We start from the raw sequence: 11,503 nt of genomic DNA, 5'->3' as shown, positions 1-11,503 counted from the left end.
TCGAGTTGCAGTGGAGACAGCGACGCGATGGTCGACTTGTAGTGGAGATGGAGGCACGGTGGTTGATCTATCGTGCATCGTGGAGAGTCGAGACAGAGGAGGCATGGTGGTTGCCTCTACAAATCTTGGATTTTCCTGCTCGCATGGTTCAAATTCAATCAATCATACCGGTTTTGGCGCATTGGGTAAGCTCGAAAAACATTCCCTTCCCTTTTAGCTAGGTTGTGATTTTAGGAATAAATTGACAAATATCTTTGATTTCTGCCTTTCTTCGCTGCCAAGAGGTTTGGGAAATGGGAAGTGAGGGGAGATAAAAATCTCTAGTTGAATACTTGAAGCCACTTGAGATGAGAGTTTTGCCTTTCTACTTTGTTTTTTGCCTTTCGAGTTGCTTCACTGGCCAAGAGGTTTGGTTATTTGAGTACTTGTAGTGGAGACGGAGGCACAGTGTTAGATGTTAGAGTTGCGTTTGATTGATTGTTTTTTGCTTTATCTGCTCTATTGCTGTTTAGGTAATAATCAAAAGTGATAGAAATTAAAATGATGATTTGATAATTGAATTAAATTTTATTATTTTAACATGACCTATCCGACCCTGATCAGACTAATGACCCTTAACCCACTATCTCGACCAATTTAGTCTTTGGTCCAGTTTTTTGTTCCTTGGAGAAAATTGGGGTAAACTTCATTAAAAGTTTTATAGGTAAAAATATAAAATATGTAAAGTACTAATATTTCTAGTGTATAAAAATTTATCATATTTTTATTATTAATAAAATTGTTAATCGGGGACTTTCTCGCAATTTTTCACCTGAATAATCATTAGAGTTTGCTAACTTTATTTTTTTAAAAAAATAGCTGGCACAAAAATTATTATTAAAAAAATTAAGGATTAACGATTAGTGGGAGCTGTGTTTGGTTTTTTGACCAGGGGGCGTTGTGTTTGGTTGGCATCAATTATGGATTACAAATATTATTTCTCCTGGAAAGTCATAAGTTATTATCATCGTTTTAATTCAAATTTCTTCGCCATCGAATTTAAAAATTATTTTTAAATTTAGTAATTTAATTTAATGTAATTAATTGATAGTCACATAACAACACGTGGCTCTGGCTAGTCGCATGTATGTGCAGCGTGGGTCTCCCAGATCTGATGTTACCATTTTACCCTCCGGCCCAGACCAGATGGCAAGAACTGTGCCGGTCACACTTGCGCGCTTATATATGGAGCCCATCCGCCTCTTAACTCGTGCTTCTAGGTTGTTCCTTGCCTGTGCTCTTCGTCTTCACTCTCTCTGGTTTTTCATTTAGGGGTGGACTGAGGTAAGTTCGCTGCTTCTTTTCTTTGTTTCGAATCTCTAAAGAGTAAATATGGTCTGGTTTAGCTTTCGATCTGATTTCCTCTGATTTGAACGCCTCAAAGCAGCATCAAGTTCACCCCTAGCTTTTACCAGTCTGTTTCGTGTTAAGTTTCTCTTCTCGTCACGAATACCTATCTTATGATTCTGTGTGGTAAAACCAACTGGAACGTTCTTGATCGCTGATGGAGTCAGATCGTGAAAATTCCATGCTCAGGGTCTTCTCATCTTGGTTACTGTCACTGAGCTTACCATTCGTCTTTTACTCCGATCGTTAATTCTATATTTTTATTTGGTTATTACTTCGGACTGGACACTTACAGAGGAAATGATGTGAAAACTTGAAAACAACAGGGAATAATTGGTCAACGGCTGACAGTTGAATTCCTTTTATGTTCACTAAGATGCTGGTGAAGGAAATTTTACTTTAGGGCTGTTGATAGCTGAAAACTTTGGGCTGACCATTCTTTTTTATTCATATTCTATGTTTCATGAACATTATCAAGTGAACTGCCATCTTCTTAGCGTCTTGGAGTTTTTACAGCATGCAAACCGCGTTGTCTTGTAACTAAACAATTTGTTATAAGAGTGGCCTTATTGTGCATATACTAATGCGCAGCTGTGAACTGGAAGTATGGGCTGATATTTATTAGTTAATTGATTCATAATCTGGATTGATGAAATTTAGAGAGTTTGCGCGGTCTACCGTTTGTGTTCCTTTGGTGATAGATACCATATAAGGAACGTGCATTTGATTGACGTTTTCTTATTATTTTAGTCAATTTTCTATCTTTCCCCTTCCGAGGTGCTTGCTCACATTGTCCTCTGTATTTGTTCTAAATGGCTGTTCGACTGTTCTACTCTTCAGATCACATAAAACAATGGTGAAGGCTGTGGCAGTTCTCAGCAGCAGTGAGGGTGTCACTGGAACTATTAACTTCAGCCAGGAAGGGGATGGTAATTTAAATTGGCACTAGATCTTCCTGAAGATCACTTTTTATTTCTTTCTTTACTTCCTTTTTTTGGGGGAAAAAAATTTCCCTGTATTAATCAAATAACGAATATTTATATTGTGAGTTGTCCAGGTCCAACCACTGTAACTGGAACTCTTGCTGGCCTTAAGCCTGGTTTTCATGGATTCCATGTCCATGCTCTTGGAGACACCACAAACGGATGCATGTCAACTGGTATAATTTATCGATAATTATTTGTATCCTTTTTTCGCCTTAATACAAGTCTGAACCCAGTAAATGGATGGCATTTTGTTAATGTTAATGCGGATGGTTATGTTAGGACCGCATTTTAATCCTGCTGGCAAGGAGCATGGCGCCCCTGAGGATGAGAACCGTCATGCTGGTGATCTGGGAAATGTCAATGTCGGTGATGATGGTATGGCCTTGTTCCAGTTATCCTTACCCCTTTTTTAACATCCCCAGGGAAGTCATTGATTTTGCCCATGTGACAGTATGGCTGTATGGTCCTTATTGTTTTTATTGATCTCATTGTGTAATTCAGGAACTGTTAGCTTCACTATTATTGACAATCAGGTTTGTGATCTGTCTTCTTAACATCTTTGACGGTTTATTCTTTCATTACAATATAATCTTAGTTAAATCTTGATTGTTCTGGTTTATGTCTACAGATTCCTCTCAGTGGGCCAAATTCTATCATTGGAAGAGCTGTTGTTGTTCATGCAGATCCTGATGATCTTGGGAAAGGTACTTGACAATGCTTGTTTATAATATGGTGGGCCTTTGATTATTAGAATGAGCCATTAATATTTCTTCTTAATTCTGATTGAATTAGGAAGAATCAGTAACTTCATCTATTTTGCCTCCTTGAAGATTCTTGCTCTTTCAGAATAAGAGACATTTGTCCCTAAGTATTTAAGATCTTTGTGATTTGTAGCTAGTTTTATGCCGGCAGGGATTTAACTTAAGGATGTTCGTTTTGAGGCACATGATTTTGTCTTTTGTTTAACGACCTGTGTGTATCGGAGCTGCTATTCATTCCGTCTGAAACTATTCTGTTGCATTTATGTTTCTTACTCTTTTTATTCTGCGTTCTGTATACAGGTGGCCATGAGCTCAGCAAATCTACTGGAAATGCTGGCGGCCGAGTCGCTTGTGGTGAGTCTAATGATCCAAACCAACCAGTAATTAGTTGTTAAGCTAGTAGATTTTTTTTGTCCAAATGTATTCTAGTTTCTCGTGTTACCTGGTCCTGTTGACTGAAACGCTTGTTCCTTTGGCTTTATCCGCTTAGGTATTATTGGACTGCAAGGATGAACGACTCTAAAGCCTCGAACCTTGGATGACATGAAGTTGTGTGTATGCGCGTGATGCTTTGGAACTCTGAGGAATAAATTTGAACTAGTGTTATGCTCTTGTGGAAATCTAATTCTTAGTTAAGCTGTTACTTTTGACGCTTGAGTCTTGGTTCGTTGGCTTGTGGTATCGATGTATGATGCATCTTCTGGAGAGACAAAAGGGGATATTTATATGGTACATCGTGACCCCAGTATATAACCGTGTCTCTTCAGCGTGTGAAAATATTTCGTTGGGGGCAGCTGCAAGAGGTCTCCCTTGTGCGTTACTTCCAAATTTCCGAGTGTTCCATCCATTCGTTTTATCGTCGATCAACTATTTGAAAAGCCCTGAAACACAGCTAACATGCAGTCGTTGCTATATTATGTTAACTCGGGATGCTCGTTAATCGTCATTAATCAGTTAATATAGGGCAGTACTAGCACCGTAGGACGTCATAGAATGGCGTGTGCGCCCTAGGCGTTTCACATCAAATTTCCCATTCATGCTTCATTGTTCGGTTCACAACCTACATTGCTTGAACTCCGCGGAACTAGCCGACCTCTTGTGGGGGTTGTGTCTATAAATTAGGAATCGATCATGTCAGGTATTTATTCTGATGATTAGATTCTGGTGGTCGATTTCTGTAGTATTTGTTGATTTGATGCAGTACTACCATGTGCTCGTGCCAATATTCAGTATTGTAGTACTTTAGTTCTTAATATTGTATGACGTTCAGGCCGGTATTACACTTAACTTTAAAGAATTTCATTTATTTTAATGAAACGTTATCCGATTTGTAAGTCTATTTTTTGTATAGATCCATAAAAAATTGTGCCCTTTTAAATAAAATTAGTAGTCGTATCTGAATATATTTTTTGCTGGTCATATCTAAATATTTAATGAGAAGCAAATTCTCCCTGGTCATATTTTGGGTATGGCCATTCAATATTCGCCGCTTAATGATTGTGAGGCGGCGCTAACCCTACTCCTTCCTTCCCCCCCCCCCCCAAAAGTTTGTTTTGGGAAATGTTTTATTTTGTTGATACAACGGAAAGAATTGTTCTACGAAGTGTTAACTTCTGGTTAATGGAGAGTACATTTGAATGGAATCACAAATAATACGAGTAAATATTCAAAAAGATTAATGGATGAGCGGTGATCCGTCGACGTTTAAATTGCTGATTGGGTGCCATGTTCCCCGCTGCGGTTTCACGAACATGCCATGCTACCTTGAATATCCCGTAAGGATGTATTACGAAACAAGCACGAGTTCAACTGCTATTTGGCGTGAGAAACATCGATTCGATTTTTCCTTTTTCTTAAAAGCATCACCCTCTTCCATAGAAAACTGAGACTGCGTAACACGGCATGTACGCTACCTGTTGGCTTATTCTGAATAGCGGGATTTTATCATGTGTTCAATGGCATTTGAACCAGGCAGGCTGGAATTTCACCTTTATCTCACAAGAAGCACGAGCAACACATTGTAATGTGGCGTGTACAAACCACAGATTTCGCCAATTTATGATAATATGTAATAACAGTAAAAGAAATATAAGCTCAGCTTAACGGGATTTACAGAGAGGACTATGGTCCCCTATCCCTAATATATTCACATCAAAATTCCTATTCGTGGTTCAGAACATGCATTGCTTGAACTCCAAGGAATTTACAGAACTTACCTTTTAGATGTTCCTTTGGTTATCTTCCCCATGCCAGTGATAAGGACCCTTGCTTTCAGTTGGTGAACCCGGCTCCACAGGAACAAAGCCCCTCCCACCAAAAACTGGACGCATGAATGCATCATCAAACTTTCGCCAGTAACGATGAACAGTGTGTGTTGGGGTGCTTAATAGTGCACGAATGCTGCTTGGACGATGAATATGGCCATCAAGATCAGCTTCAGAATCTTGGGGAGCTCCAAGCAACGGCGCAGTAACTGATTTTGGATTAGATGGATCTGCCCTTGTCATGCTGGCAGTATGCTTGGGATGAGGCAGCAAAAACCTTATGAGTGGCTTAGTCAGCAAACCGAACAACTGAAAATTTAACTAGAATGTATCGGTGCCATGACTAAACAAATTTTGATGTGACACTACATCATATACCTCATTTGTACAAGATCTGAATAATGATTAGTAGTCACGAGGCAAATATGCAAATATTCATGGACTCATGCAGATTGACATAACAGGGCGATTTATTTGGACCATAGGTGCAAACAATACACCAATGCCTTCGCTGCCACTAATGTTAGACGTATATAAGCAGACCCATACACTTAACAAAATCTGGCCAAAGTTGATGTGCTGGTACGAGATATTATGTTTGACCTCAACAGTTTATCCATCATAACAAAGTAGAGATCAGGGGCATGAAATTTGTGTAGGATGCCCAGAAAATTAGTAAACGTCTTACCCCAGTGCTGAAAAGCACAACAGTAATGGTGCTGGTGATCATGATTGCATTGGCCCGCTGTTGAGTATGACCAGACATGGTGAACTGCATTTTAGAAGTGTATTAGTTTTTTGCAATAGTCATACTTTCAAACAAGCCAAGTTTTCCCTACCTGATTATAGGCAAGTGCCATTGAAACGGCACCCCTCATAAGACCGGCCCACCAAATGATCACCTACAATAGGAAACTGTCAACATAATTTCGTTGCCGAGGACATCTAGAAAAATGATATTCAAAGGTTACAGGAGTGAAGCCATACTTGCTGCCGGAAGGAAATTTTCTCATTTGGTGACTTTTTAGCCAAATTGGATAAGAAGGATAATGGAAAAACAAAAGCTGCTCTCCCAGCAAGTACCAGACCCAGCAATATCGAACTAACTGCTACTGATGTGCCAGGGCTGCAGAGAAAATAAACCAAGTGGGGTACATATTTTGTTCCTTTCTAAAAGACAAGGAAGTTTTGTTGAGAGAAAAGAAAACTTAAAGCGTGAATGATGAGATGTCCATAAATATAAGAAGAAACTCGAAGAAGAGGACAAAGCAGGCCGAAGATCTCTTTGAACAAAACTTTGGATGATCTCAACGTCAAGTAATATCCACTAATTATAGCATCGGTTGTTTCACTATAGCAGCTACATAGTTACATATTTCAACAGTTTTTTTTTTTTTTCCTAGAGAGAAATGACTGATAAGAAGATGACACATTGATTATGAAAGATCATAGAACATACCTATCACTGACGAATCTCCACTTTTCAATGTCCAAGGCATCCATACCAACATAAAGAAATAAGAAAGTCTCAGCAACAAACGACAATGTTGCAAAAGCATGCCTGTGATAGCCAGTGAAAAATATTCAGTAAGAGGTATATAAATTGACTCATGACTGCAGGGCCCTCCTACTAGAAAGGAAGACATGTAATAATTAATTATAGAAAGACCAAAAAAGTTATGTTGGTCTTTCCTCACATTACTGTTATATCACACGACAAGATCCAAATTCATAGCAAGACATTCACATACATAATTGAACTGTCCTACCACCCCAAATAAATTCATATAATTCAGGAAAATTAGTTAAGAATACATACTTTGTAGTGACTCTCGAGCTTTCAGTCACATTATGCCAGGTATAATGTGACATCACAATCCCACAAAAGAATACAGTGAGGATGCCACTCAGATAGCACAACTGCAGAAAACCTATATGTATCAGCATCATGCACATGAGTGATACCGAGAATAAAAATTACATAGACTTAAAGGCCAATGAAGACACGCTCCATCCTCCAGCTAAACATTCTTAAAACTCATGAAATCTTACTTCAGCAAGCATGTATGAAAGGTATGCCATTAGCATCATAAGAAAATTACATAGACTTAAAGACCGATGAAGACAGGCTCCACCCTCCAACTAAAAATTCTTAAAACTCATGAAATCTTACTTCAGCAAGCATGTATGAAAGGTATGCCATTAGCATCATAAGAGCCACCTCACGATCCGTTGAGTGCCTAAAATTTAGAGAGAAATTTCATGAACCTCGGTAAAAAGACTGTCATATGCCCTCATGATTAATATGCATGTAGGAACAAACACACACACACACTATGAGTGATAGCAAAAGACAAGTCATGGCTAACAAACAGAGGAACATGAGGCACGAGTCATGTACATGTCACCCGCAAGTGGCCCTTGACCCATGCCCTTTGGTAGCTACATACTTCTCATTCCTATCATTAACCCCAAAGAATTTAGAGACAATAATGAACTATAAAGTGTTTATTTATTAAACTAGATACCCATAGTTTAAAAATCCCATTGCTAACAAAACCATGCTATTTCATCTTTAACTAAAATGTTTTCACGCATATAACTGTTTAAATCTGTTCCTTTCATGTGGTATGAAATAATTTAAAGCGGAAAAAAATTATATCCAGAACCAGTTAATTAATCAAACCCCTGACACTGGCCTCACGCCAGAATGGACCTGTTAAGCAATCAAATTAGGTGCTGTTTTATCCTCTTCAGCCGTAGACTTGGCGTATACAAATACAAGAAATGATACCATTGTCATAAATGGATAGCACATAATGGCAACAATCCTGTCACAAAGATACCTGCCAATATACAGCTTTTTGATAACGTACGCACTAAGCAGACCAGCCTGCAAGGTGATAGGGATATATTAGACCATACTCACCGAAACACACACATACACACAAACAAAATGAACACTGTGAATGCATGAGAGGAATTCAGGGGTTACCAAAACCCCAAGCATTGTGCTTGCAGCAAACAGATACAAGAAATTGCCCAAAAAACGCAGTGCAGTTCTGAGGTCAATATGATTGAGGTCAAAGCCGTGGATTGCATTGAAAAGCACCACTGACGTAGCATCATTAACAACTCCCTCCCCAAATACAAGACTGTAGAGTAAAGGAGTCTCATCTTGATTTAGCACCTGCATCATTATTGAGTTCAAAATTAGCATGGCAGCCTTAGTTGCTAGAAAGACCACAGGTAACACATTGCTCCTAACCTGCAGCGTGCACACAGAATCTGTAGCAGCAAATATTGCACCAATTGCTGAAAATTTTTCAAACATAGAGTCAGAAAAGGAATGATGAGTTGCAGAATAGAGTAGAAGGGAAAATATAATACCAAGATATTCCCCTATATCCATTGAGCCAATATTCATCCATTTAAAAGCTTCCGTAACACCTACAACAACGCATTAAAATCAAGTCAGAACAAGAGGACTCTTGCACGGCCAGTTTACTTAAAGTGATTATTATTCTATCTCTGTGGAGGGATTTTTACCGTCAAAAGCCTAAATCTAACAAATACAGTTAGAATCAAACTAAAAATTGTTCAGGCTGGAAAAATATTCTGGACATACCCAATGTTATGACGGTACAAGATATCAAAGTACCAACAGCACCAAACAACACGATGGTGATAAAGTTTTTAAAGAACTGCTTCTTTTTCACCTGAAACCTGGCATAGAATGCAGAGAAGTTTGTAATAAAACATACTAGAATATAATGTAAAACACAACTTTACCTTTTTTGTAATCATTCAACCACTTGAAGATATATATCAGAAAGGATTATATAATCCCAGTAATCCAAAAGCAAGATTCAAGAAGACCAAGTTGAATTAAAGTTATATCTTGTATATCTTTCAATATTGTAGAGACTGGAAAAGCAATGAAATCCACCAACTAAAGATGTAATAATCCTATCTTACTTGTTCTTAAGTCAGTACTTACAAACAAGTGAATAGAGTACCAGCCAGTTTTCAAACATCTTGACTCAAAGGATGCCATACATTTCTAAATACTCTGCTAAAAGACATTTCTTCTGAGATACAAAGCCAGAATGTACATCACTCATTAAATACACAATAATATAAGTGCATGTGAGGGTCTATAGACTAATGTAATATTACCGCATTGGACTGTCTTGAGTACAAATCTTCATTTTATCAATTAATGATGAATAGTTCACAAGAAGCTAGGTCATCATAATGACAATTACAGTGTCAAATATGGATTACTAATTTGTATAAATCAATGGCACAAAATGCTTACCCGGCATTGAATATAATAGGTGGCAGAATGTATATGAAGAAAAGATCTTCACTGAAAACAAGAAGATGTGAGCTTTTGCCACCACTAATCAGCAAAATTACTACACCAGTGCCAAGACCCTGAAATACATATGAAATTCAGTGCTTGTCCAGTAAAAAGTAAGCAAGGAAGAGGAAAGGCTACATCCATTATAGCTCAGCCTAGGCATTTTTAATGCATATACAATATTGCCTCTTCAAAGTGAAATTTTCTGGGTGTGATGGATCTATAACAATATAGGGTTTAGAAGTCAGTTCCTTCATAATAAATGTATTGCCAATGGCATCAATATAGGGTTTAGAAGTCAGTTCCTTCATAATAAATGTATTGCCAATGGCATCATAAGCCTCTCAAAGAGGCAGGTTGCAAGTTCTAACCCTAGGTGGGTATACCCTTTTGCGGGAGTGCGGTATGTGTTTTTCCTTCATTATGGCGGTAGGTTGTAATGGGTTGGGGGGTGTGTGTAATTCTCCCTTCCCAACCAAAATAAATAAATAAATGTATTGCAAACAAGCTATAGAGAGGCCAACACTTACAATTAAAAGTGCAGTGATGGACTCATTCATCCACCGGTTCTCCTCAAGAAGATGGCCAATCACGATGCAAGCACAGAGCAGTGCCACGAATAGGTTCATGGAGACGACGGAGGCATGATCAGATGTGGATACCATTTGCAAATTTGAGAGTACTGAACTCAAATCATAGGCCATTATGTTCACCTCAAGAACAATCAATTACAGAACCAGAGATTATGAACACGATTATGGTTTAGTTGCTAAGCTCAAAATCACTTGAGAACTTTCTGCCTCCAAGTGGCACGTACAATTAACCTTCCGATGTTAATAACGAGGAAGTCTCTGCAAGAGCAAGAAATATGAAAATTAAATGGGCAAAAACCAAGAGAAGTACTAAAACCCAGGACCCACTTTGGACCATATTTTCCTTCGAAATCAGAATAAGAATCGTTGCAGGATGGAAGCAGGAAAAATTCGAAATGGGCGAAGAGTTTTTCGAAAGTGCACAAACGCTGGTATGCCAACGTTTATTTTTCAGTAGAGAAAATGGATCACGAGTCGCATTGAAACCAAGTATACGGGAACGGATCAAGGTAAATGTTTGCTTGAGATCGAAGCATAGAAAGCAAAATTAGTAACGAGAGGAAACGACGAAACAAAGATTCACAGTTTCAGCAAGATTCACTCGCCTTATGATTATATGCTACGACCATGGAAACTTAAATTCCGCTTCGTATGTCAAAACAAGCGGGGAAAAAGGTTGTGACCAAATAATTCATCTACGTATCTGCATAAAATACAGCAAACTCACCAAAAGGGGCTCCTGCTGGCATGCAGAAGAAGGAAATTTCAAAAAACCTTCGAAATTCTTCACTTTTATTATTCTTTCGTGACGAATTTCTTCACTTTGTTTCCGGAAACAAGAAGCCGAAGTCAACAGAATTGGGACAGAGAAAGCTAACTGATGAGTCTCTATCTATTTTGCGCGATTCCGCAAACTCCGGTAAGCGACGGAGAGGGACAGAAAGGAACAGCGTCCGGTTAGGATTCAATGTGCAGCACAAAGGAGGCGGTTGGAAAATCAAAGAACAAACGAGAAGGTGAAGGGTGTGTTCTTTAATTACAAGATACTTGTGTGTCAAATAAATTAGGCGTATTTGGATGTTGAAATCTCTGGAAATAATAGAAATATAATGGAGGGCAATTGATATAAAGGACGGCAATAGTTGAG

The 11,503-nt window shown here is 38.4% G+C and overlaps 2 protein-coding genes across 2 annotated transcripts; one reads left to right on the top strand and one right to left on the bottom strand.

Annotated features, from left to right (window-relative positions):
• Positions 1-1,236: 1,236 nt before the first annotated feature.
• Positions 1,237-4,020, top strand: LOC114737125 (superoxide dismutase [Cu-Zn]). The gene is made up of 8 exons (XM_028925033.1): positions 1,237-1,323; positions 2,227-2,315; positions 2,444-2,545; positions 2,652-2,747; positions 2,874-2,905; positions 3,001-3,076; positions 3,434-3,487; positions 3,624-4,020. Exons 2-8 carry the CDS (start codon positions 2,240-2,242, stop codon positions 3,644-3,646), a joined length of 459 nt encoding a protein of 152 aa, XP_028780866.1. The 5' UTR covers positions 1,237-1,323; positions 2,227-2,239; the 3' UTR covers positions 3,647-4,020.
• Positions 4,021-5,089: 1,069 nt separating this feature from the next.
• Positions 5,090-11,503, bottom strand: LOC114737118 (sodium/hydrogen exchanger 1). The gene is made up of 15 exons (XM_028925026.1): positions 11,084-11,503; positions 10,294-10,614; positions 9,719-9,837; positions 9,026-9,123; positions 8,788-8,847; positions 8,666-8,712; positions 8,393-8,587; positions 8,244-8,290; positions 7,571-7,637; positions 7,217-7,317; positions 6,857-6,958; positions 6,385-6,523; positions 6,237-6,299; positions 6,086-6,169; positions 5,090-5,706 (listed from the first exon to the last, which is right to left on the bottom strand). Exons 2-15 carry the CDS (start codon positions 10,465-10,467, stop codon positions 5,353-5,355), a joined length of 1,650 nt encoding a protein of 549 aa, XP_028780859.1. The 5' UTR covers positions 10,468-10,614; positions 11,084-11,503; the 3' UTR covers positions 5,090-5,352.

The sequence above is a fragment of the Neltuma alba genome, unplaced genomic scaffold (assembly GCF_004799145.2).
Source record: "Neltuma alba isolate B1F8T4 unplaced genomic scaffold, ASM479914v2 tig00013410_pilon, whole genome shotgun sequence".
Classification (NCBI taxonomy): Eukaryota; Viridiplantae; Streptophyta; class Magnoliopsida; order Fabales; family Fabaceae; genus Neltuma; species Neltuma alba.
This window is presented reverse-complemented; position numbering and strand designations above follow the sequence as displayed.